The sequence below is a fragment of the Xiphophorus hellerii genome, chromosome 2, assembly GCF_003331165.1.
Source record: "Xiphophorus hellerii strain 12219 chromosome 2, Xiphophorus_hellerii-4.1, whole genome shotgun sequence".
Taxonomy (NCBI): Eukaryota; Metazoa; Chordata; class Actinopteri; order Cyprinodontiformes; family Poeciliidae; genus Xiphophorus; species Xiphophorus hellerii.
In genome coordinates, this window is record NC_045673.1 from 21794080 (window position 1) to 21821121 (window position 27042).

The 27042-nt window shown below is 41.4% G+C and overlaps 2 protein-coding genes across 3 annotated transcripts in view; one reads left to right on the forward strand and one right to left on the reverse strand.

Moving 5' to 3' along the window:
- Positions 1 to 170: 170 nt before the first annotated feature.
- On the forward strand, positions 171 to 4611 carry ucmab (upper zone of growth plate and cartilage matrix associated b). The gene is made up of 5 exons (XM_032587988.1): positions 171 to 891; positions 1020 to 1085; positions 1183 to 1278; positions 3391 to 3489; positions 3573 to 4611. Exons 1-5 carry the CDS (start codon positions 834 to 836, stop codon positions 3668 to 3670), a joined length of 417 nt encoding a protein of 138 aa, XP_032443879.1. The 5' UTR covers positions 171 to 833; the 3' UTR covers positions 3671 to 4611.
- Positions 4612 to 5426: 815 nt separating this feature from the next.
- Positions 5427 to 27042, reverse strand: part of LOC116735831 (calcium/calmodulin-dependent protein kinase type 1D-like) — a 34747-nt gene continuing 13131 nt past the window's right edge. Inside the window, exons 1-11 of one of the 2 annotated variants that reach the window (XM_032587978.1) lie at positions 21624 to 22425; positions 21322 to 21453; positions 19006 to 19080; positions 13816 to 13954; positions 13426 to 13552; positions 13021 to 13096; positions 11551 to 11663; positions 8969 to 9047; positions 8192 to 8279; positions 7897 to 8059; positions 5427 to 7060 (exon numbers count right to left, since the gene is read on the reverse strand). In XM_032587978.1, coding sequence (XP_032443869.1) covers positions 6912 to 7060; positions 7897 to 8059; positions 8192 to 8279; positions 8969 to 9047; positions 11551 to 11663; positions 13021 to 13096; positions 13426 to 13552; positions 13816 to 13954; positions 19006 to 19080; positions 21322 to 21453; positions 21624 to 21643 — 1161 coding nt within the window. In that variant the 5' untranslated portion in view covers positions 21644 to 22425 and the 3' untranslated portion in view covers positions 5427 to 6911. Of the gene's footprint in view, positions 7061 to 7896; positions 8060 to 8191; positions 8280 to 8968; positions 9048 to 11550; positions 11664 to 13020; positions 13097 to 13425; positions 13553 to 13815; positions 13955 to 19005; positions 19081 to 21321; positions 21454 to 21623; positions 22426 to 27042 lie in introns of those variants that run through there. The other variant, XM_032587970.1, reaches the window with a different exon arrangement.

Here is a 27042-nt window from a genome sequence, read left to right on the forward strand (position 1 = left end):
TTCCCGTGAGCCAAAGCACCACCAGTTTCAAATTCCTCACCAAACATTAGGACATTCACTGTTTTCTGGGGCGCAGCCACGATCCACGTTGGAAAACTGTCAAGTATGCGCAGGGCTGCTCACTCCCAAGCTCTATTTATGCAAAGCAGACGGAGTTGGGGGTGTGGGGGGTCGTGCGAAGGGGCCCACACTCAGGAGGCCTTTGGCTGGAAATCTGTGCATCAGTTCTTCAGCTCAGCTGTTTTCTGTCACTGGAAGTTAAATATTTATTTGTTCCTTGTCCATCTTTTTCCTACCGCTGGAATTACTCAGAGCACTTCTTCATAATCAGCCTGTATGACTGGGTTTGTATCCTTCGCCGACTGAAAAGCCGATTTAAATGAGCCTTATTTGCCATATGTAGAGTGGAAATCTAACAAATTGCTCCTGAAAGCACTATGAGCTCATTGCAGTATCATCCTGTGGGGGGAACTTTTCTTGAGGGGGATGCAGGGGAGCTGATCAGAGTTGATGGAAAGACAGATGGAGCTGCAGAAAACTTTAGCTAAGGGTTCAAACTTTTATCTCAGTTAAATAAGGAAAACAGATGATTACATTGTTTCATAATTTATGCACTTTCTTGCTACTTTCTCACTTGCTTTTACTCTCAGATCTGCAGGGACTCTCTCTCTCTCTTTCTTTGTCTCTCTCTCTCTCTTCTGACAGGTAGTCCAGATTTCCCTGAACTCTTCCGCCCTCCTCTAATCCCAGTCTCAGTCATCTCTGTCCCTCCTGCTTGTTTTTCGACTCTGGTTTCTCCGAACACATCAGGACACGGAGTTTAAAAAAAAAAAATGTCTTGGACGTATGCAACCCTCCTGGCTCTCCTCGCAGTGCTGCTTGCACTGAGCTGTGAGTTTGATGCTTATAAACTCTTATAAGGGACTCTGCTGATGTCTGTTTTGTCTCTGTTTTACTAAGACGTGCTTTTCTAAATATATTTTTAGCCAGGCCTGTCTTATTTCTGTCTCCAAACGCAGTGTCTCCAGAGGCAGCCGAATCCGCAGCTGTGGGTAGCAGCACGAGAAATGCAAAAAGCCCAGCAGGTGTGGAGTTGTATTTCACAACCGTGTGTGACCTCTTGTTTTGTCCTTCAATGCTGGAAAAAAAAAAACAACAAAAAAATCTATTCCCCCACCTTAGGTCAGCTGAGGAGGATCTTCATGAAAGAAGCTGATGCCTCCAACTTCTTCAGGAAGCGCAGCAGGCGAGCTGTGAAATCCCAGGACGAGATCATCGGTGAGTTGGTGGAAAGTGTCCGGTCAGAGAGGCTGAGGTGTATCGCTGCGTGTGGATACGTTAACGTGGTCGCTGTGGGAACCTGTGTGTTACCGTCAAGGAGAGGAGAGTTTTACACAAGAGGAATGTGGACCAGTTTGTCCTGTTGAATTCATTTAGAAATGAAATGCAGATCAGAACAAAGTAAAGCCATTTAATTATGCACATTATTACCTTTATTAGTAGTAGTAGTGACCTAAACATAGAACATACATTAGCATGTTTGCAATCCTTACGCCACTAAAACACACTGATATGATAATGAACACTATTGCCAATGTATTGTAATGCTTTGCACATCTGATGCAGAGCTGGTGGATATATTCAACAACAAGCTGCCAAACAACAACAACAACAAAAACGGTGCATTAGTACTGATTGCTGCCATGTCTGAACCAACCTGAAAAGTAAATGAAAAAGCACAGCATAAAACACGCTGCAAATGGAAAACATGTAAGAATGTAAGAGAGCTCATTCAAAGAAAATCAGTATTTTATTGTGTTTTCATTCCAAGAAGACATATAAAATGCTCTTTTTATAAATTGTTTGTAAAACCTGGACGGGTCGCTGTGGTGCTTTGGTTAACCTCTAGCAGATTTACCCTCGCTAACTGATCACCTCAGTCTTTAGTTACATTACAAACAACACGCTGCTGTGAAGCCGGCGACCGTCTGCCTGCTTTGGTTTCCGAACTTGGACCGACTGTAGAACTGTTCCCCTCCCAGCAGCAGGAGTCACAGGCCAGCATGGAGCTCCCACACCCACACCAGGCCACGTTTCTGAGCGCAGCCGCTCTCTGTGTGACGGCTGACGGTCTCAAGAGCGTCAAGGCGCGATGCTGTGTAACATGCCGCACGTATGTCTGCCAACAAGGTGAAAAAGAGCGAGAGAGAGGAAGAGAGAGAGAGAAAGAGAAAAGCTGGGAGTGGGATGGAGGAGTGAGTAGGTGGGAGAGCGGCTGGAAGTTCAATGAGGAATTTGCAGCCGCGACCAAATAAAAGACAGACATGAAGGACAAACTGGCCACACATTTTGAATGCTTCTTCCTGGATTCCACAGACAATAATAATAACAATAATAACAAAATAAAATTACAGTCAACCTCAGTCTGTAAGTCTTGTTTAGTCTCAGGATGTTCTGCAGTTAACAGTGGAAGCACAAACTTGAGCAGCCAAGTCTGAGAAAAGGTCAGGGGTCGTGGCCTTTCTTTGGAAAGGTCGGCACTGCGATCTCTTTTCCGATCAGAGCGGATGTCCGCACCGTTACTGCAGACGGTGTGAGTTTCACTGACAATCTGATTGCTTAGAAAAAAGGCTTTCAGAGATACGACCATTTGAACAAAAACTGTCAACCCCAACAGGTTTCCTGTTGCTTTTTTTCCATTCTTTCTTTTTTTCCGTTTAAACATTTCAGATCAGCAGCTCTTTCATAAAGATTAGATTTGCAGTTGGTGCAAGAGGTTCTACCAGCGGAGCTGTGGATCTGCTGCGGTACCGCGGGTCTTCCTCTTCTTAACGTGCTCTTTAACCAGCCTATAAGTTTACGTAGAAAGCCACGATTTTCAACTCTGTTTATATCTACTTTTGGATGATGGATTGATAAGTTATTTCCATAAAAACTCTTTTAAGCTGACGTTTTCCAAATACTGTTAATGCGCCTAGTGTGTTTAGGCTGATTATGTGTTTCCATCCCCAAGCTCTTTTATTTACTCTTTAGCAACGTTTTACCAGCGTTTCACTGAGAAGTAGCTTGCATAACGCTCTCAGCAGATGCGCAGCGCCATCAGGTGTTTGCTAATTGCTGCTGGCTAGTCTGAAGGAGCTGAGTCAGCGAGTCAAAGGGAAGGGTTCCTCTGAGAGTCGGAAGGTCGAAAGCTTGGAAAATGCAGCTCTGAGGAGGAGCTTTGTTGATGAGAGAATAACATTATAGAATAACCCATAGCTCAAAAAAGTTGATTTTACACAATACTGCCTCTTGAAGCAATAGCCACAAAATAGAAGAAACAGCAGAGAACCCGTTTGAATCTAAAATCTGGATCATTATCAGCTTATCTGATTTCTTCTGTGTTTGCAGCGGAGCAGAGGCAAGTTCTGGCTGCTGACGAGCGAAAGAGGGAGTTTCACGAGGAGAAGAGGAATGAGTTTGAGAGCTATGCTGAGGAGGACAACGACGGTACGCGTCGCACGTAGAACAGATGCAGCTGAGAGGAGTTTAGACAACTTTGAAGCTCAGGTTTGTCTCCCTAATTTCTTCAGAGCAAAACGAGAGGACCAGAGAGAGCACCGAGCAGTGGAGGGAGTTCCACTACGACGGGATGAATCCTTCCCACGAGTACAACCGTCACACCGCCTGAGACCGCCGCAGCAGGTCCACAACTTTACAGCTGACTGACTTTAAAAAAGAAAAAAGAAAAGAAAGGCTCGATAAATACGCTTTGCTCTTATAAAAACATAAATTTGATTAGTTTTCAGGAGAAATGTTCTCCAATTTTTATTCTAGTTTTTTTATTTTCTATGTTGCTTAAATCTAATCCTGTAAAAGTTGGTCAAAATGTTTCATATTTTTTGAAAGGAGATCTAATCCGTAATTTAGATCATGCTTATTGTTTCTCATTGTTTCATTTGTCTGTCATTAACCAGTTGGGTTATTAACGCCAGGACTGATTTAAAAGAGCAAATTCAAAACAAAATTGAATAACAAAAGTAAATTCATTTCAGATTTGTTCAAATTTGAAACAAAACGACATATTTCCCGCAATTTATAGTAAAATAGGTAGAAATGATCAAAACAAACCTATAATTTTGTTGTCATTTTTTTTATCATGGCCTAAAGAAATTTACCTTTAATGTCTGCAACATTTAATTGTCTGATTGAGAAAACAATGAAATTATGTTACACCAGGATATTCACAGTAAAAGAGAAAAAAAGTAGGAAGATAAACCTCTTTTCTTATCGACAGGGTTGATATTCAGTACTCTGTAGAAATGAAAGCTTAGATATTGTTTACAAAGATGTTCGCTGAATATTAAGTACTTATTTTAAAGTGACGATGCATATCTGTGTTTTTCTTATTCATATTATTCAGCAAGGGTTAAAATGTATTATTTTTATTGTAACAGTATCCATGCTATACTGCTGTGTAGTAGTAAATCTAATTTACTTTCCTTCAAAGAGCAAAAATATACAGAGACTATAAAAAGTAACGCTTTGCTGTTAAATTGTCAAGGTTTTCCAAAGTAAAAATGAGAGGTAATGAATTATTGTAATAAAAATAAAGTAGATACAACTCACTTGAAAAAACAACTGAAATCTTTTGGGTTAAAAAAACAAAAACTCACTTGAAAAATAATGTAGTTGCATGTGTAGGCAGGCCCTAGAACCAGCCCCAAATCATGGGGTTTGCTTTGTTGTGGACATGATTTTTTATTTGTATTTAATAGGTGGAGACACTTCTGAAATTACTTTGCCAATTATTCTAACGTGGTTGTGAAGATGTAGCATATTCAACTCCCTCTCCCTGTTTCATTCAGCTATGGACACATTTCTGCAATATGGCGTTTAATGTAAACTTAAAATCTTTTATTGCTTCACATTTTCTTTAGGGTTGCTCAGATTGCAGATTTCTGGCCGATTACCAATGTTTTAAAAGGCCTGACCTGCTTTCCGATTCCAATTTTAGCTGATGCCAATTTGTTTCGTCTGAAAAATTGCTCAATATAGCAAGAAAGTCACTGAATTGGAAACAGTGGGGTGACTATTGTTAACCGTAAATGTGCAGACATGGTCCAAACCTCTCTCACGACAGAGCGGAAGACAGTGGTTGATTTTCAGACCTTTGCCACGGTAGATAAGATCGGTGGATAAGATCGGCTTCACATGTAAAAATCGGCCGATCACCGATCTCCCAAAATTTAAAAAAATCGGCACCGATGAATCAGTGTACCCCCAGTTTCTTCTCATGATAATTTACGAAAGACTTAAAACAAATCACGCAAGACTGGTGAATGTTGTACAGTTTTTGTATTTACAGTAAGTATACTTCCAAAATCTTTGATATTCACCACATCTTTTGTTATTAAAGGGTGGCAAAACCTTATACACTGGCCAAGCACTTGTTACTTTTCTAGAGTGCTTTTTTATTATTATTATTTTTAAATTCCACATTCATCTTGAGTGATTAAAGTTAAGTAGAGAAAGCACAAAAAAAATACAGAGACGGACCCCTTTCTCTTCTCTGTCAGAGGCAGTTTTTACAGAGCGACAGAGCAGGAGGGGAGGGGATGAGGACGGAGTCTTTCAGCTAAATTCAACAGGCTGGTATGAAAAGCACAGTGATTAAACACAGAGTCGAGCTGTTCTCAGAGCAGCCACTTCAGGGGCGGAAGCAGAGCACGATGCCTCAACTGCACCACTGCAATGGGAGCGAAATGAAGCAGAATACCGTCACATTACTGGTTTGTTCTCCACATCCCGTCATGTTCAAGGTTCACCGAGAAGAAACATAGTGTCAGGAAGTGAACGTCTATCCCTGTGGCACATGGGGATAGGAAGCTGTATTTAGGTGTTTTTCTTTTCTTCTTTTTTTTATTTCTTTCAGTAAGTCGCATGAGTCAGTTGTGATTGATCACACAGAGGCGTTTGGTTAGATTCAAGCACACATCCCTGCAGATCCCTGAGAACTCACAGAGCGCCCTCCTGTGGATGAAGGAGGACTTTACAGTCACATCGAAACTCGTTAAATAAAACAGCAATTACAAAGTCACATCTATTAGATACTGTATTTATGTGGCAATAACTGCAAGTCCAGTTTTAATAAACATTTACACGTCTCGGCAAATTATATTCTTACAAAAAGTCATTACATGTAATATAGGAAAATAAATATTCCCAATAGATAATCAATCGTTTGCACTCTCTCTGGAATCACAGGCATGACCGATGCGGATTGTCCTGCTTTGATTGTTAACCGAACTTTTAAAAAAATAAAATAAAATAAAGCAAAGACACAACACTGACAGCCATACTGTTGGAAGTCATGATGCCGTGAGCCGTCACAGCAAAACACCACAGCGGATTGGAAAGGAGCCGCCTGAACAACAGCAGGTTCAGAGTGCAGATGATGGCACAAGTATTAACCACAGCTTGAAGCTTATACGTTTCACCTGCATGACATGACTCTACAGAACGGTTCCAGGCAGGATATTTAAACAAGGCATACAGCGGAACGACTTTTCACAGTCAAGCTCCAGCAGAGAGTTCCCTTTAGGCTCATTGCTCCCTCAGCAGTCGCTTGTTTGTTCTCCTGCCAGACAAACCATTGTCTCCACAGAAGCAGCAGCAGCTTCAGGTGAGTCTTCCCTTTCCTCCCCCTTCATCTGAACTTCCATGTCTGTGTGAAGACGTAAAGGGGAAGCAGTGCCATGCAAAACGAGGCCGAGCCAGGGCTCCTCAAATTTCCTCCCTCGGGGTTTGGCGTTGGCAGAAGGGAGGCGGCGGGATGGAAAAACTGGGCAACCGTGTCGCATCGTGAGACCCCCTCAACCGCGGTCTCAAAGCTCGGTGGTCTCCCAGCTCACCTCCCGCGGAACCTGGCGTCATTTAGTCCCAGTGTGGATGACCGTGACGGTGGAGGGGCGCGGCCGAGCGGGTTCGGCCACCACCTGGGGCTCCTCCAGGGACACAGGAAGGTCAGAGTCCTGGTTGTGCACTTTGACGACGGATGGAAGAGGGGCGATAGGAGGACCTGCGGGAGACATCGCATGAATTAGAAACAGAAATATGCTGCACTAGTTTATGTAATGATGAGTTGCTGGCTGGTTTAGTTCCATGATGTATTTCGAACTTTTCAGCAAGATGTTGGAGCTTGCTTCAAGTCAATAGTTCCTTAATATTGACGAATGGAACTAGAACTTTTTCATCAATATGAAAGAATCATTGATTTACAACAAGCTCGGATTTCCTGCCAAAAGGTTACTTGTAAGTTAGTGTTCTTATTCCAAGTGTACCAAGATATTTGCACTAGAAACTAGATCAAAAACACTTGATAAGATTTTGTCCTTTTGCAATGCAATCCTGTTTCTCACTTTAGCAGACCTTGTGTAAACAGCTTTACTCACACTGACATTAAATCAGAGACAGTGAGATAATATTTTCCTTTGGTCATACTGGATTTAATTCAGGCGCATCAGAGTAAAGTAGGTGCACCGCGCTTTTCCAATTTTTTATTGCTAAGATTTTGTGAAGTGGAAACCCAACTTCACAATGTATGAGCCACCTTGTGTTCATCTAGCCCACAAAATCCTTTCAAAATACTTTTAGGTTTGTTTGTTGCGATGTGTAAAAGGTTTAAGGGACATAAATACTTTTGGAAGATATTGTATGTCTCATATCAGCAGCGCTGCAAAAAGGCTTCTTCTTCATTTTTTTTTTTTTTTAAGAGATTATATATTAAACCCAAAGGTAGCAGAAGCGTTGATCATCTTAACGGAGCGGGCAGCAGAATGAAAGTTTGACTAAACTCCAAGCTGGAAGTTAAACACGTCTGTTTTGATCGCAGCTGGCATCCGCAGAGTCACTTACAGTCCTTCAGGGACAGCGGGGCGCAGTCCACAGACTGGCTCTTGGCCGGCGCTCGGCTCTGAGGGCTCGGCGCAGGCTTGGCGCTTTGGATGCTGCTTCCGAAGCTGGTGCCGAGCTGCAGACGCCTCATGTGGCGGATCACAGCTGTCGCGTTGAACGCTTGCTAAGCGGAGAAGGTGCAAAACAGAAATTACTCTGCTTTTTTTTTTCCCCAGCAAAAAGAAACGAAAACATTGCGGGGGTTTTTTTTGTTTGTTTTTTTTCTTTGGTAAATAAGATGTAAAGTTTCACATACCCTCCATTTGCTTTTGGCAAAGTTTTTGCGCATTTGTCGACTGACAGATTCGTGTATGTTCTTGCACAGAGCAGTGTCTCCAGCAATCCTGTAGAGAAAGAAAAGAAAATACACACACACAATCAGTGGAAACATTCACACACACACGCACACACACACACCCCACACCAGCATGCACACCCCGTCCTGCCAGCAGAATGATCCCCATGCTGTTTTCATATTCAATCTCTGCGTTTATTTCCATTCAGCTGCAGCACTTTTTGAGTGATGGGCTGCCGTTTCTGCAGGATTCCCTCTCACATTCATCATCATCACATCTCTTTATGAAACCCTGTCAACGAAAGCCGTTTCTCTCCATTATGGCATCTGTTCCCGCCGGTCGCATCAGAACGACCACCTGCCCACGACCCGCAAATATTCCCATTGCTCCCTAACAGATCTGCCGGCCCCCTCGGCGGGGATATGTCAGCCCACGCTGTCTCGGCCTCGCTAGGACTGACTCAGACCTGGGAATACATCCCAGTTGTTCATTAAGACTTCAAGGATCCTTGAGGATACAAGCCACTAATTGGCGGGGATTTATTCAGAAGATTTTTCCCCGAGATGCTGGCGCTGCCCGGCAGAGGTGGGCCTGCTGCTTGGAGCCGTGCTGACAGATGACGGTGGGAGGACAAGCTCTCCATGACACATGCGTAAGCCTGGCAATCTGCGTCACACCGCTATGAAACGAGGTGCGTGCGTGTGCGGGGGTGTGTGAGTGTGTGTGTGGTTCCTCACCAGGGGTGCTCAAGAGCCTCGTCGCATGTGAATCTCTTCTCAGGGTCCTTCTCCATTAGGCAGCTGATGAAGTCTTTGGCTGTGAAGAGGAGAAGAGGAAAAGTCAAGTGCACATCCAGCTGAGGACATGTTCCTCACTTTCTGGCACTCGAGGTTTTATGTTTTCGTCTGATGTCTCACATTAAGCATCACAATTCACAGTTACTGACAAGAACAAAGGAGATTGGTAGAAAAAAAAAAAACAGAAGGATTTTATGATGAATGAAACAAGCCAGTTTCTCTTGATTGGTTTTAACTAAGGAAATTATTTTTTTCCCTCCTGTTAATTAAATGCCTTGAAACATTAAACGCCCACTTTATTTTTTAAATGGATCAATGGATCAACATACAGTATGTTCTTTGACACACCTTGATCTGAGTTTAGTTAAAAGTTAGAAGAAAGTAAGGAATTGTGCATTAATGCATCATCATCTGAAATCTACAACCTCTATTTAGGAACCTGCAACGCAATTTCTTATAGCTACACTTTACACTCGTGATTTGAATATGCTCTAATTTTTAAAAAATAAATTTATACATTATCTTGTATAATAAACAAATGAGAACTAAAAATATGCATTTGCTTGTAAAAGCCTTACTGATGCACCTCTATTTTTCTTTGTTTTAATAAAGAAAGACATGATATCTGTTGAGTGTGTTGGTAAGGTTTATATGTATGGTTTTTTTAAAACTTATAATTGACTGAAAACACTAAAAATAACCAGAGCTTTAGACATAAATGTCTGCGAATGACGTCTAAAATGCACAAAACAGTTTTAAGGTCAGTCGTGAACATGTTGCAGATTTTGTTTCCTCATATTCTTAATCTCAATCCTTTGAGCTGATTCCAGCCAGAGAATGGCTCCAACTCTGAGTCACTACAGGAAATGGTTAATATGACTCCTTCACTCCCAGGATCAGATGAATCTGAAGAGGATGCAGGAAGTTCTGCACAGATAAAATTTGCATCACATAAATGATTTCAATGTGTGACAAAAGCCCAATTCACAAAATGCTAACGTTTAAAACAAGTCTGCGGTTAAGATAAAGTTAGCAGGAAACTACATTTGTCTACTTTTTTCCCCCTCTCTTAATGTCTGCAGGTGAATGATGATTTCCTGAATCTTTTGAATAAAGTTCATGTGTGTGTGCCCATCTGAGCATTAGACTTTTTTGCTTTGTCTGCATCACCAGCCACATTTTCACAATTGATGTAATTTCAGGATTTGGTGACTAACTATGATGACTAAAATCTCCAGACTGTTTTTTACAACAACAAAAAAATATCATTTGAAATAAAGGGACTAAATCTGGCAAACAGGAAGCATTGGTAGCAAATCCAAATTTAGTAAAGACAAAACCTCTAACTTTGACAGAACAAGATTTTGTGTAATTTGATGAAAAAGTGGTACAATAACAAGGCTGATTGTATCTTTCCTAACTTTTTCTGGTCATTTTGTATCAACAAAGAATCAATTTGTTTGACACCAAGGACATAAAGTGATATCCTATCACATGACTGTGAACTTTATCCGTTTAGCTGTACTGGTTTAATCAGGGGTCATGACCTCTTTGTTACGACTCAACTGAACAAAATGGAGGTCAGAACCAAGCTAACTGGAAATTAGGTAAAATTCTAATTAAATATAAAAGTAAATTAAATATACCTCAGACGTCAGTATTCATCTTCTGAAGTCTGAGAACATATTTGGACAAGAATTTGAAAGGGAGGTTTAAAGAAAAAAACCACAAACATTTTAAATAGGAAGCATTTAAAATGTTTGTTTCTAACACGTGTAGTTCTAATCCTGGCCAATTTGGCAGGTAAAAAAATGTAAAAGAAATAAAAGAAACACTGTAATGACATCTCAATTCCAATTTTAGCTGGTGCTAGCAAGCAATAACCTGCAGTCTTGGCAGTGTGCGCCATTACACAACTAAAAGATAAAAGGGTTGTGCAAAGAAGTTATTCCTCTTTGACACGCGGCTGTGAAAGTCAATGATTTACACTTTGTTTATGAAACTTCTGACTCCACTCGGAAGATCTGCTGTCACTTTTCTGGCTGTGGCTCTTTGTTTTCCCCTTAGCCAGAAGAAGATTTAAATATGACGCTATTTTAGGCAAAACAGGAGTCCCACGTTTGTTGCCGTGGGATATTGACGCGTGCTTTCCAGACGCAGCCGGCATACACGTCTAAAAACGCTGAAAGTGGACAAACCGTAAGGCTGGTGCCCCCTAAGCTAAGCCAAATGCAGCTACTGATTCGTGTCCACTTTAAAATAGCTTGCTTTTTATGTTTTGACACCAAACGTGGGATACAGACATATTGCAGCATTAAGTTGCCATGGCAGCTGCTGAACTGTGTCCCCTCATTACTTTACTTTTTGCCTTGTTATGCGGCTTTAAACACAAGGTTGTTAGCTCTGGCAGAGTTATGTAACGGCACAATCTCTGGGGGTCTTGATTTACCCTTTATTTCAAACGCAGTGGGAGAACACACACACACACGCACACACACACACACACACAAACTTCAGCTTACCAGAGTCGGAGATGTCGTCCCAATACGGTGCGTCAAACTCATAATCTGCCTTCAGAATCTGCTCGAAAAGCTTCGAATCGTTCTCGTCGTAGAACGGAGGGTAGCCGCAAAGCCTGGGAGCAAGATCAAGTTCGAAAGATTACACAACGGTGGGCATGAAGGTTGTTATGCTGCTGATGTTAGAGTCTTCAACCCGAATCTAAAAGGATTTACAGTGACCTAATCAATCAATCAATCAATCAATCAATCAATCAATCAATCAATCAATCAATCAGATTTTATTTGTATAGCACATTTCAGCAGCAAGGCATTTCAAAGTGCTTTACATCATTACAAACAGAAACACAATGCAAGATAGAATCAACAATCAAAACAAAGCATTAAGTCAAGTTCCATCAATAAATTTGTAATTGATTACGTTTCAAATACAATCCTAACCAGGTGGGTTTTTAGTCGAGATTTAAAGGCACTCAGTGTTTCAGCTGTTTTACAGTTTTCTGGAAGTTTGTTCCAAATTTGTGGTGCATAGATGCTGAAAGCTGCTTCTCCTGGTTTGGTTCTGGTTCTGGGGATGCAGAGCAGAACCAGAACCAGAAGACCTGAGAGGTCTGGAAGGTTGATACAACAACAGCAGATCTTTAATGTATTGTGGTGCTAAGCCGTTCAGTGATTTGTAAACTAACAACAGTATTTTAAAGTCTATTCTTTGAGCTACAGGGAGCCAGTGTAGAGACTTTAAAACTGGTGTTATGTGCTCTATCTTCCTGGTTTTAGTGAGAACGAGAGCTAATCTAGATTTACTGGCAGATGGATTTTTCTTTCCCTATGTAATGCAACAGAAGACGGCTCTGAGGGATTTTCAAGAACATAAAAAAAGAAACCAGGACAATAGGGATCCAGTTTTAACCCTTCTCATATAGAGAAAAATAGACATTTAGGTTTTTCATCTGAAAATAAAACTGGGTATTTTCTACAAACAGATGTGGAAAAATTTAAAACTTCAAACTCTTATCGCTTAATCAATGGATTAGATTTTTTTGCTTGCTAATCAGTGAAACTCTTTCGCTTAACAAGACTGGCAACCTTTGTGCAACACTCTCTACTGAAAACCTCCGTGTTACTGGAGCTGTAAGGATCCCTCTGGCTGCCCACCGCATAGGTAGGTTACTAATGAATGAGCTTCAACCTGGAATCTGGATGCATTTCAATAATTAACTTAAGGTTAAGCAACAATCTCTGTCAGTGACAATCCTGGCTGAATGTTTGTGATCTTGTAGACGTCACAAAGCTGCGACCGAGATTAGGACGTTTTCTGATTCTTGAATTGTCATTTTTATTTTACATGCTTTTCATGCGGTGTGAACGATGTTTAAGCTCCCTGCTGGTTTCTGTTCTGAGGCCATGTTCATTCATAAAGCAAACTAAAAAAATTGTTCAAATTTTAAATGCTAGATAATGACAAGTACTCACAGAATATAAGCGATGACCCCAATGGACCAGCAGTCCACTGCTTTACTGTACGGCTTCTGCGCCAGAACCTCAGGAGCTGAAACAATGAAATGTTTTATTGATCAGAAATACTTTCATCTGTGCAGAGGAATCTAGTAGCTGGAGAAAAATGTTTGGGTTTCTGAATGAAACTGGTTAATCTGGATTTTATTTAAGAATGTTTAAGGAAAATGGGGGCCAACTACATTTGCATACTAAACTTTTCACTTTTCTCATTTGTAAATAAATTTGGTCTATCACAAAAACTCCAAATGAAATAAACTGAGGTTTATAACTGCAGTCTAGTAAACATGAAATGAGGTATGAGTATTTGCAAAGAACAGCTTGCACTTTTTCCCACAGCCACAGCTGGGAGGGCAACCTTACCGACATATCCAGGCGTCCCGCAGGCTGTGGCCATGACGCCACCTGTGCCCTCCATCTTGGACAGGCCAAAGTCACTGATCATGATCTTTGAATCGTCGTGAGGACTAAAGTAGAGCAGGTTCTCGGGCTGAAAACACAAACAGGAAGCAGCCACTGGGTCAGTCTCCCTCGTCTCAAACCATCCAGGCTAAGAAGTCGGATGGATTTGTCGTTTAAAGAGCCTACAGTTCCTACAGTTTACCGAGAAGGAAAATCCCCTGACATTTAATCTCTATGGGTGATCACCGTAACGTGTGACAGAAACCCACGCAGGTTTCAATGCCAGGGACTCCCCCTCTCAGGCAAAAAAAAAAAACACGCCTACACACCAAATGTGAAATACTGCCGTACCTTCAGGTCCCTGTGCACTATGCCCATGGAGTGAAGATAATTGACGGCGTCCAGAACCTGACGAATTAGCCGACTGGCATCCATCTCAGTGTAGAAGCCCTTTTCTACGATCCGGTCAAACAGCTCGCCACCAGAAACCCTGTTGGCGCAAAAAGCAACACAAGAAATGACACAGAAAAAAAAGAACAAATAGCATGAAGAAGATCTAGTGGGCTTTAAATGATTAGTTAATCCAGTGGTTCCCAAAGATTACAATAAACCCCCCCCCCAAAAGAAAAACATAATCAACTGGGCACACACATCATTCAACCAGACATAAACTTATACACATATTTTGTTTTCAAACTCCACTGAAGTTTATTTTACACTTCAGGTTGCAACAAAACACACTACAAACCATCTTTACTGTTGTTTTTGTTGTTTTTGTTTTGTTTTTATTTTTTTTATTCATCCATACCTCTTTCCGCGCCCCCCCTGCAATGGCACTGCGCCCCCTCTAGGGGTCGCGCCCCACACTTTGGCCACCATTGAGTTAATCCATGCTAGTATATCACATTAAGCTTGTAAACCAGAATACTAATGTTGTTGTTCAATATTTTACATCCCTTGCTTGCTAGTTAATGCCAGGAATAAACCTGATTTTCCTTTGTTTCTGTACGAAGGTTGTGCTCACTGTTGTTTTCCACACATTTAAAAGAAATCTTTATTGTCACGAGAGGAAGAGCAAAGAGAGAGAGAGAGGAGACATTAGGCCAGAGGTCAGGTAAGGAGTGATTACAACTTGATGAGAAAAAGGGAAAGAAAAACGAAGCTTAGAATGTGCAGGAATTTCAACCTTTTGTGAAACAATATTATGGCAAAAGTAAATCTTAACTTTTCGGAAAAGCTGCCGGCAAATCGGTAATTTTAGGCCGCAACAATCACAAAAAAAACCCCCCAACAACATTGCAACATCCTGGAGGGACTGATAATAGGCGTCAGTGTTTCCGAGTTATTGCTAAACATCGTGACCGATGTTCTTTCACCTGAGCTAACCGGACCTCTAAAACAAGTCCAATATGACAACAGAAACAACAAAGCTGGTTTTGTGATAGATAAAGAAATCTGGCATTACGCTTGTTGAATATTTCTGGCTTCACCATAATTAATAAAAGCTGAGTATGTCTCAGGAAACCTGCTGGTTTGAATCAACCGCACCCTTTCTGCAATGAAAAGTGGTCAAATGTTCCAGGGGGATAAACCTTGTTGATGGCAACACCACCTGCTAAAAGTTTAAATGTATGTGGTGGAGTATTTATATGTTTTAGTCTATATGAATAAGCTTGATCACAGCTGAAGTTGAGAAAACCTACGATGAATTCAAACAGGTGGATCGATTTCTTGTTTTTAAAATGTATTCAAATTGGACATTTGTACCATCAATCCACCTAATTGAAAAATCAACATATTCATCATGAAGATACATTAAACATAAATACATATTTGTAGAGAGACCACCACTGTAATTTATATTTCATCCCATTTTCATAAGTTTGTTTTGAAAACAACTTTTTATTCAGTTTTGTTGATGTCTTCTGTAACACTGCAACTGACTGACTGAGGTTAGCAGGCAGGTGATTATTGAATTTGAGTGAAGTTCATTTGACCCAGTATTCCTGTATTGAGTTCAAAACTCCTTAGTGTTCACATTTTTAATTTTCTGTCCTCTTTGAAGCTAAAAGTAGCAACAAAATATATGCAGATTCTCTTATTTTGATAGCGATTATTAGAGTCGCTGAGCAACGTTCAGGTAAAATCATAGCAGCAATGTTTTGCATGATGTTTGGGGGTTTTTTTCTTCTCTCATTTCCATAAAGGATTATGGACGTCATAAGCTTGCTGGACACCTGTCCCATTAATATCCTTTGGGGTTTCTAACTCGCGTTATCTGGCCAGCCAGATGTAGGGAATGAAGATCAGATCTAACTCTTTTATTGTCGTTAATAATAAAATACTGTAATACTGTGTTTTAGAGGCACGTTAAAAGCTGAAGATGTTCTGCTCCTTACTGCTATCTAGAGTGGAAATTCTACTCAGAAATCTTTTTAGACAGTTTTCTTGGTATGCACAGACAGATTGTGATATTTAAACTAGGTTGTCTTTTTACTGGTTGTAATTATTTTTATTGGCCATAGATGAGCTGAGGTTTGTTTTTGATGCTGCCTCATGTGACAACAGTACCAGGGATGAATTGTCCGGGACGTAACCCACCTCCAGACCATTTCCCCCCCTCACTGTCTGACATTAAATCAAACCAAACCTTTCATGGTTAGGTCAGGTAGGATAACCAAAATTATTTCTATTAGCTAAATATCAGAATAATGAAAAAGTTTTGTTTGGTTTTTTGTTTATTTTTGTTACTTACTTCCAAGAATTTGGGAAAGCCAAGACGATGATGCCAAGCTTGGTAAAGCCTTTGAGTAACTCACAAGGTGGAAACAATTAGAGGCACATCTGTGAATATATTTTAAGGCGACAACTCAAAAATACTTCCAGAAGCAGAGGGCCTTGTAAAGACGCTGACAGAAACGGGCAAAATAATCATTAAATGATCCAAGTAGCAACATGAAAGAGAGGAAGAAGCCGAGCTCCAAATGCAACTTAAAAAATTAGCTTGTAGTTTTCAAATGCACTCAGGAAGATAGACCTTAATTGTTGGGGATTAGTCTTGTGTTCTGGTGAAGCTAAAGCTAAATTGTTTGACCACAATGACCATCATTACATTTGGAGGAAACAGGAGGAGCAGCATCCCAAATGGGAAGTGCGGTGGCGGCCGCATCGTGTGTGAGTAGCATGGTGCAGGAGAGACTGCTGGAGTTTACAAAACGGACAAAACCGTAAAGAAATAACTTTATGTGGAAACACTGAAGCAAACTGAAAATTAAAGTTTGAGCACAGATTTGTTCATTAAAGGAACAATGACTCCAATCATGATGCTAAGTTAGTTACCAAAGTAAATCAAACTCAACATTTTATAGAAGCCAACATAGAGCTACATTAGTTCTGTCAGGAGGAATGGGCCAAAATTCAAGCCCGCTAGTGGGGTGGTTGACGCAACGTCAAACAGAGAGAGAAAAAAAACAAAACAGGTACAACTGCAAACTATGTTAAGTGTTTTTTGAAAGGACAAAAATGATTACCCAATTATATTGTTCATATAAACGTTCCCAATAGTATCGACACACTAACATTATAATACACAACAACATTATGCGTCTCTGCAGCGTTTGGGCTTGATGAGGCAGCCATTCTGAGCTCCTTCAATCTGCAATTAGACGAGGCAAAGGCATAACAAGTGACTCATTAAGTGTAGCACCAAGTGTGAGTACGTCTCTGCTTTCACAGATGACTGGCAATCAGTGTTTATTTCAGAATGAGGGAAAGGCAACAGCAAGCAGCTTTCAGAGACAAAGGGAGGGCAGCGAGTCATTGGTAAAATACAGATGGTTTAGTCACAAACGCTGTAAAATAAAATGTGGGAGAAGGGGTTTTAAAATCATGAAGATGTGCATTTTACACAGTGAAAGAAACTAATGGTAAGAGTTTCATTCGCCTCAGGGAGATGAGTTAAAGTTTACAATATATTTGGTAAAACCTGTGCCGTAAAAGTGACTAATAATGTAATATTACAGTAATCTGAACTAAATAATTTGCGGTTTAAAATTTAACACTAAAATGAAACTTGATTAGTTACCATTTTGTAAAGAAATAAAAACATAAATTAACTTTCAGATCCTTACTTGGGCTGGACAGTTTCAGGACAATATTTAATTACAATAACAATATCAACATTTCTTTATCATAACACAATGTCTCTACTACTCTTTCTAAGCCCTATCAAAATTAGAGAAAACCCAAAGTTTTGTTAATAAAACCTGAGTTAAGTTTGCACTTTCAAGCTAAAAGTTACAGGTGAATCATAATTTAATAATATTTAATACTTTTGCCAAATGTTCTAAGAGTTCCCACCAGATCAGATCCTAGAATGCTTAGAGAAATGTCAAAATACCCAAAAGGTTAATCTCAGGCCTCAGTTAGCATGTTAAATGTCAAAGGTCAAGCTATGGCTAACAGCTTAACTAGTATGGTTTATTTGGAAGAGTTGCCAGAAAAAAAGGCAAACGGCAGCACAACTTGCTAAGTTAGAGCTGAATCCACCTGGATGAACCATGTCTGTTGGATGGATCAGACCAAACTGGAAATATTTCAAACTCAAACTCAGCCCATTTGCACAAACGCCTCATGGCAGATGTCGACCACAGCGGCGCAGGGGATGGGGGGAAGATTTGGGCTTATTTTTCAGAGTCAAGTTGTGAGTAATTCCCTGTCATTAAGTCACCATCTGTATGTGAAAATGTTATACAATAAAATATAAGGTTATCTGTCAGACAGCTAACGCTTTGCCAAAACTGTATCTTCAACAGGACATTGATGTCAACACCAGCAGCCCATCGACAACAGAACAAAAAAAGAAAAAAAAATGAGAACTACTATGATGTAATGGCCCAGTCAAAGTTCAGACCTCGACCTCAAGGGCGTGATGGGAACTTAAATGAACTAACCTCAAGGAGCTGAAGCAATGTTTTAAAGAAGTTGAGAGAACTGCTTCACATCTATGTGAGAGACCGACTGAATTATGCTTCAACTAACCTGAATGATTCCTGAAGCTTAAACTTACATTAGCTACAGCATCTTACATGTGTAATCTATGAAAAGATGAAATGTGAAGATAAGTTTCGGTTTTATGGAGATTTTCTTGAACTGAGCATCTCCAAGTCTCTGTCAACGACAAGCGCGCATTAAGTTTTCCATCAACATTTGTTGCCTTGGCTGTAAAATAACTGCAGTTTGTTCAGATATTAAGACAGAATGACTCCTGATTCGGTTTCACACTTACTCAGAAAAGACAGTAGCATCAATATCGTCACCTGAATCCAACCAAGAGACCTTACTTCTTTATTAAGAAGCATAGCTGAAGTAACAACTTACTCTTTTTTTTTACACATTGCTGCATTCACTTAAGCAAAGATGCCTCAAGGGCACCGCAGACGCTCACTCAGGCTCAGCATGCAGCACATTATCGAAATGACGGGCCAAATGGGAGGCCGAGAGCTGACCTAAACTAACAGCATGGTGGGCTGATGTACTTACAGCTGCATTATGAGGTACAGGTGATTGGAGCTTTCGTAGATGTCCTCCAGAGCCACAATATTCTCATGTTTTATCCTGGAGGGGGGGAGAAGAGAAAATCCGCTTAGCAACAGCTGAAACCGCCTTCAGCCGTCTCTTAAAATGACACCCGGCCGACAGAAAGCAGATCTGTCTTGTCTTTCTGTTACACTTCTTTGTTAGAAGAAATGTGCGCTTGTCAAATATGGTGCGTTGCAAAAAGGGCTGAACTTATCTGCATTTTGTCACACCACGACCACAATGTGTTACGTGTCTTATTGTGAGAAATACCAACATGCAGTTGTGTGTAAAGTGAAGCGGGATGAAAATGATACATTCATTTACATTTTTATTTCAAGTAGGGTAAAATAAAGTAGAAATTTGTAGTGTAATTTAATTCAGTATGTGCCAGAAATAGACCTTATAAAACCACGTTCTGCTTCAATTAGACTCTAAGACCTTCAGGAGTAACGTCTACCTTCTGCAGCTTCGCACACTTACGGACTGAAATGCCGTATTCTTATGTGCAAAATACCTCTGGCTCAGTCAGAGTCAATGGAGTCGTCAATAGACAGCAACTTTCAAGACTTTTCGATTAGGTCTTTGGTGTGAACTCTGGACCATTCTAGCATTGGACCATTTTATTTAAACCCTTCTATTGCAATTCTTGGTGCATGTTTGGAGCTGTTTTCCTCCTGGAAAACAATGCTAATGCTAATCTCAAAAGTAACAGTTTTTCCATAATTTTTTTTTTGTTTTTTGGCTAGCTTCTTTGTCTGTGATAAAAAAAATAAAACACTCGCTTTCGCTCTGGGTTTACGACCCCAATGCGACCGGCATGGACAGAATAAGAACACTGACGTCACATAACGCACCGTTTAGTGACGTATGTGACATGGTGGACGCCACTGTCTGTTTTAAAGTTTATTCAAGATAAAGGAAGCTAATAAAAAGAAAGAACATCTAATAGAAATTGCATGTTGTGGCGCACTGACTGCAACTTCTGTAGAGAAATCTGTTTGGATGTGCAGTCAGAGCCAGAAGTGCATGATGCTACGTCTTTTATAATTTCATAATCATGATGTTTTTTTTTTTAATCACCCTTTGTTTGCGTCCAATTTGGCTTCTTCTGGTGCAAACCTATGATGCGTGTCTCACCTTAATGATGTAAAACGCGGATTAAATGCAACATGATCGTTCAGATTGTGGGCGCCTTGAAAACAATCGATTTTTGTATTGCTTTACATATGAAAGAGGCTCAAATCAGATTTGGAAAAAGATCCCAATTGGGCCGTTCAGAATGCAGAAAAATAGTCGGATATGGGTCCCATTTGGGCAAAACAAAAAACAAACAAACAAAATAAACTGATGCACCGCAGCCTATGTGAAATCCAAAGGAAGTCACGCTGGATTTTTTTCAAGGTGTAAAAATAAAGGGAGCTAAACTGAAATATACGGCATCTTTTGAAAGAAATGAATCATTTCCTTCCACTTCACGCTTATGCACGACTTTGTGTTGGTCTACCACATGAAACCATGGCAAAAATTTGTGCAAACCCCCAAGGGGAATGATTGCCTTCATGTTAAACTATAAAACCTCAGGATAAACGAAAAATAAAAGCACTGAGTGCATGTGGCCGGGCGGGCGAGAAGAAGCTACAGGCAGCGTAAAATAAAGTTGACAAAAGGTCTTCAAAAAGGGTGAGCGTTTAAAAAGAGTGAGGCGGAGTTGGAGGAGGAGGAGGTGAAAGCCTCAAAGGACCAAACAACCTTCACAACTTCTCTCCTTTCCAAGTCTGGAATGAAAATGAGGCTGCAGTTAGAGGACTGTCAGAGATGAGAAGAGAGCATAAAGAGTGGCAGAAAGAAAACAGATCACAAACCAAGAGAAAGACAGAAAAAAAGAGAGAGAGGAAAATGCAGCTGTAACCAAGCAACTACAGCCAAGCAATGCAATGCTCACTTTAAAAATGACTGATAACTGAGCTGCTCTGAGTATTGATATATCAGCCCCTGGAGGAGGATGTGTCACCTGGTGTCAGTGCAATCTTATCAAAGCCACCTGGGCAGGTGTGTGTGTGGGGGGGTGGGCGTGTGTGTGTGTGTATATCAATAGCTGGGACTAGACAGGGCAGCCACTTAAGCTCGTCAGTGACGGCTAAATAAACAGAGACTAAATAAGCGGCCAGAGAAAAGAGAGCAAGAGAACCACAGCTTGGCCCGAGGATAAAACAAGGTGGGCGACCCTTTCCTAGAGCTCTACCCCAGAAAACAGCTCGGTCACTCGGCGGGACGTACTTCCTAAGCACGGCGATCTCGTTCTCGATGCTCGTCTCCTTCCCCTTGAGCGCCTTCTTGGGGATGCACTTGATGGCCACCATCTTTCCTGTGGCTTTCTCGCGAGCCATCACCACCTCAGAAAACGCACCGCTGCAGGTCACAGACAAAAAAAGGAGAGATAGAGAGAGGAAGGGGTGGGGGGCATGTCAGTTCAGCCATATACGAGCTCAGACAATATTGACACATCGTCAGTGAGCGGAGAGCGGGCACTCAGAGGCAGACGGGCCAGAGTACACAAACAGCATATTGTGAATATTTACTGAGACTCGGGAAAGTCCATGGCTGTGGTCAACCACCCGCCGCGCGGCCAAACGCACGGCAAACACTTTTAACCCCCACCTGTCCTAAAAAAAGAAAAAGAAAATCTGCCATTTAGCGGGGCAGATAGCTCGTCTTTTTCTACCATCTGCCTCCACACACGAGCGTGTTTAAAAACAAAGCAAATACAGAATTAGGGGAATATTTGCTCAAGCAATCCATCTGTTGCTATGATACCACAGATATAATAAGTCTTGCAAAGCAGACACAGTGGTTACTTTTCCCCTCCTCGTGTCACACGCTCTTTTCCCTCTGCATATGTTTTGATTGGCTTCATGTCAGCATCCGGGATAGAGCTGAAAAGCTGCAACTCTTTTGGGTCACATTCACCAGGACTGAAGCTGACACGACCTAAAATGCTGCAGTTATCTCCAATTAACTGGAACCTGGGTTTTTTTAATTATTATTATTTTACAAGACAATATGAGACATTTTTTCCCATAGAAATGTTTTAAGCCAATTCTAATGTTTTCATGCTTTGTTTCAGGACTTTCCTGTTGCACACTAAAATGACTAATGCTCTTGTTTGATGAGTTTCTAGATATAAAAAAATGGAAGAAATTCTAAGTTTTGATGCATTTAATGAGTAGAGGGGGAAATATTTTTCAGCATATGGCCTGAATCAATCAGGATATCAATCAGAGTATACCAAGGGAAAATATGGTGGTTTTGATCTCTGGCTAACTCATTGATGAAAACATAAATAAAAAAAATCTTTTGATTTTAAACTAAACAAAGTGACTATGATGCAAACACCAGAGCTTTTTTTTTTTTTTTTTTAGAATCCCTTTAAAACAAAGTGAGACAAACCTTGAACAACCACTTTGGTATAGATTTTGTTGTTTACATAGTGCATTTAAACGCATCTAGATTTTCAGACACAGAAAGCCTTTTAGAGGAACAAACCAGGTGAGCTATTCTGAAACACGTTGATGCTGCAAATTTACTCACCTCAAAATAGAGTGAAAAATATTCCATTATCATGACATAACTTTTGTTTTTGTCCTGATTATAAATCATTTCACTTACAAAACGACATGAAACAGGTCTATAGCAACGATTGGACGATCAAGGTGAGTCAAAGAAAAAAGTTGGAATCAAGTCCTTTGCACATCACTTTGGATCTCTGAGTTGTTTTAAAGGCTCTTCAAATATGAAAGCAAACGCTGTTTCATCAGCAACTGCATTTACACCACTGACTGCTGACTTTTGCTTCGGCTTTTCTCTGTTAAGGACTGTAAGAGGACCAGGTCTGAGCGAGAGAAATGTATTGAGCTTAAAGAAAGAAGAAAAATAAACAGAACTGGTGTCAAAAATCCCTTAAAAATGGCAAAGACCAGTATAGATAAGGAGCATTGCAACAATGACTTTGCATCCATCCATCCATTTTCTTACACCCTTGTCCCTAAAGGAGTCAGAAGGTGCTGGTGCCGATCTCCAGCCAGTGTTCCGGGCGAGAGGCGCGGTACACCCCTGGACTCTAATTTGGATTACAATAATTATGAAAAAAAAAAAACCCAGCTGATTTTAAAACATTCCTTTTGGTATGAGCTTATTTGGTTCCCCTGATGCTATAAACGAAAAAACTTAATGGAAAAATGTATCAAATAATCACAATTCCAGTCTTGTGCAACATAATTATGCGCAACTGATTATTTTTTGTATTTTTCCACATTCAAATAGTAGTGACACAGACCCCTGTTCGCTGCTAAAAGCAACCCCGGAGGGAAAGCGAGCATCACAGCAGGACAACAGAGCAGCAGAAGGTGACCTGAAGTGATGACTCAAGCTTTTTCCTTGACATCATATCTGCATTCACCTGAGGAAAGATAGCAGCATGGCGCATTAAATATTGACTTTGATGTTCTGCTTCAAACTTCCTTTAACTTGGAAAAGAAAGCACTCTGAGCTAACCACAGACCGATTGTTACTCCCTGTCCAGCTGTCCATGAGTTCAAGGTGCTGATTTGCCCTAAATCTGTTACATTTTCAGCTGGCGCGGTTCGCTGTCACACTGCACCGTGTCAAACAAACCAAAGCCTTTGGAGAACCCGTTCATTCCCTCGCCTGTGGTGGCGCTGCACCAAGAACCACAGAAGGAAACGACAAAACCTCTGAAGAAGACACTGAGCAACTTCCTGCTTCTTGAAATGTAAACAATCAGCAGTTGTCTCGTTGTTGGTAAAAGACCACAAGCCATTTCTCACGCTAGCAGCTAGAGTTGCGTGGTTGTTTAGGTTTTATTTACCCAGAATGCCTTGCGCTAGTGTTCACTTCCTGCTTTTTGAGCGGTCTCCCGTCCGCTTGGCATTCACATATGACCTGCCCCAGAGTTCACTTCAACTTAACCAGATGTAGGGTTTTAGGTGAACCAGAGTTTGGTTTTTTTGGTCCACATCAGAGTTCAGTTTTGCATTCACATCTCCCCAAACGAACCGCATTTTCTAAGCAAATGAACTGGAGTTTGATTAAAAGGGACCAAACAGGACTGGTGTGAATGCACCCATATTTAACAAACCTTTGACGTCTTGCAGCTAATAGTTAAGTGGGGATCCAGATATTTATACCATATAATCAGGTGACCTCTAAATATAACCGTTTATCTTATTGAGGTTCAACAGAGTGATGGAGGAGGGTAAGAACAAATGCACCAAACCTTTCAGAAAACGTCGAAAATCGCATTTTAGGTGTTTTGTTTAATAAATCAATTTCTTTAGAGCATCGATGATGTGCCAGGCGTGTAATAACTTCCTCCCTAAAGCCTCTGAGTTCAGTGCCACGGTCAGGTACTGCGAGTCGCACCACGGCCACACTAATCCCTCAATCCTCCATCACACACGGAGGGAGAGGCGGCCTGGGCACGCAGCACACAAACAAGCTGCGCACCAACAGAGCACCTGCATGGCTTCAGGTGCGGCGGGGTTTAACGCAATCACCGCAAACACGACAGAGCGAGCTCGGCGGCGCGTGGGCCCCTCTGACGTGTCCTCATTCTGACACACGACGCGCGAGAAAATGTAAACGCTGGGAGGGTGTCGGCGAAGAGCTACTTGTCGGCCTATTAGAGCGCCGTCTTCCCACTGCAGCTCTGGCCGTGGGGACAATGAGCATCGCTCCCATTCAGCAGCAGCACACACCACGGATCTCCACAGCTGGTGTGGACGTCGGGAGAAGCGCCTTTCCTCGACCATCTGCGTGCCGAGAAGCGCGCAAGCGAGCAGCGGGTTTATTTTTTTGTTGTTTTTTTTTTCAGAGCTCCTCGCTCTCTCTCTTTCTCTCTGCAGGAGAAGAGGCACGCTGATGAAAACCACAGGAAACCTGTGATCTCAATGGGAAATTGTGCTGAGCTACATTTTGTACCCCCACCCGGTTCACCACACTGACAAGCAAATACATCACTTCCTGTGAATGACAGCTTGACTCAAGGCCGCCACTTCCCTTGATTTGTCAGAGCATGAACCCTGACAATCTAGGCTGCAAACGCATTTACTCGACGAAGCCACAGTTCACAGAAAAAGAGCATCTTCGGCGTGTGGCAGAGACATGCACATGGTAAAGCTGCTGAATCTCCACCATAGCCAACAGTTTTCAAACATTTAATCCAGTGAGCTGCTCTGTTGCAAAGTAACGATTATTTTTAGCTAGTCGATTAATTGGATAACAAAATTGTCACATTCTGCAGATTTTTTTGTTTGTTTTTAGCCGTTAAAAGATGCATGTAAACAAATAATTTCCTTTTTTTTAAGTGGGAATCTAAATATTTTATTGCTTAAAATGTAACAACATGGTTTTCCTATAATGAACGATTGATCATCAGTAGCTGCATCTGCAGCTAAAAAATACTTCTGACATCAACATGTGAAAAGCCCATCTCTTTCTGCTTGACATCAATATAGTGCAGGGCTGATCTGTTGGTTATTTTTGGATTACCTGACCAACGAATGGATAGCAGAAGGTGATTAACGGGAGAATACAGATGATTTTATATATATATATTAAATGCAAACTGTATATATTTTTTGATGTACTTATGCGTGTGGCTGCGGTGCATCTTAACGAGTTCAGCACCAGACATCAGAAAAATCTCCATTCGATTTCAATCTTATCTCGACCTGTTATGCATTACAAATGAATGCAGGCTTCCTTTGCAGCGCTCTGTGCTCACAGCTCTGGATGTCCCTATGAGCAGAGTGTGACAGTCTGCAGTCACACAATGTGCAGACAGCCAGGCCAAAAGCCGGCTGACTAATGCGAAAGTGGGCTCCTTGTGAAACCGGCGGCTGTTGCTGCAGATGCAGAGCGAGCCCAGCCTAGAAAACTTTTCACAGCCCCGCCTGCCTGCTGGGGGCCGACTGCGGAAAAACGCGGGGAGGAGCCGACGGCGGCGCAGGAGCTCTGGGGTTGAATAACTGAGGCTCTGCTTCTGGATGCTGGAGGCCGGTGCAGGTATTGTGCTGCTGCTGCTGCTGCTGCTGCTGCTGCTGCTGAGTAATCGCACTGAATCATCTTCTGTAAGATGCATCACGGCAGGCGGTTATGCAACATGATGGAAAAGTCGAGAGCTGATGATGATGAAGGTGAAGCTGCCGGCCGGGGAGCCGCCCGGTCAGAGTCACCTTGCAGCAACGCCTACAGCCTGACCCAAAATGGAGGATCCTTTCACCACGTCAATTGACAAATTTATTTCTGTGTTAAGTTGCCTGATGTATCAGTGGCAGGATTCACACTACCCTGTTCAAGAATACCTTGCAAAAGTATCCCACTTATACCACTTGAACTTTTTTAAAATATTGCCTGTTTACAGCTACAAATCCCAGTGTTTACAATAATTTAAGCAGTAGAGCAACACAAACTAACTTATGCACTTCATATTTTTTCATTTTTTAGCCATAAATTAACAGTAAAAGTCTCCAAATCAGTCTGGAGTCTTTTGCAGCCTCTCACAGGTTCTTAGTTGCCACCACCTTGGTGTTGCTATGGTGACGGCAAAGTTAAACTTTGCTCTCATCTTCTTCCATAAGCTGCGCTCTTAACAAAAGTCCACGTTAGGGATATGAACACTTTCTACAAGAAGCCGTGTTTTCATTTTGTTAATTTAAACCGGACAGTCTCTGAACTTTGCGGTGACGTTTTATGAGCCTTGTTTTGACCGGCTTGGTCAAACCGTCTGAGGTTTCAAAACACTTTATCAGATAAGTGATGACTACGTACTCGCTGAAACGCAAAAGTTTATTTAGGTTGTGACCACTGATGTAAAAACAACAACCTGTGATCACACCTAGTTGAGAGGATGTGGGTCAGACTGTGATAAAACTGCGGCAGTCGCATCTTTATCAGGGTTTTTGACTTTTACTGGTACCT

Coding starts and splice junctions, on each gene's coding strand:
- ucmab (XM_032587988.1), top strand. CDS start 834: ATGTCTTGGACGTATGCAACCCTCCTGGCTCTCCTCGCAGTGCTGCTT. Junction 892..1,019: donor AGTGCTGCTTGCACTGAGCT/GTGAGTTTGATG, acceptor CTCCAAACGCAG/TGTCTCCAGAGGCAGCCGAA. Junction 3,490..3,572: donor TGCTGAGGAGGACAACGACG/GTACGCGTCGCA, acceptor TAATTTCTTCAG/AGCAAAACGAGAGGACCAGA.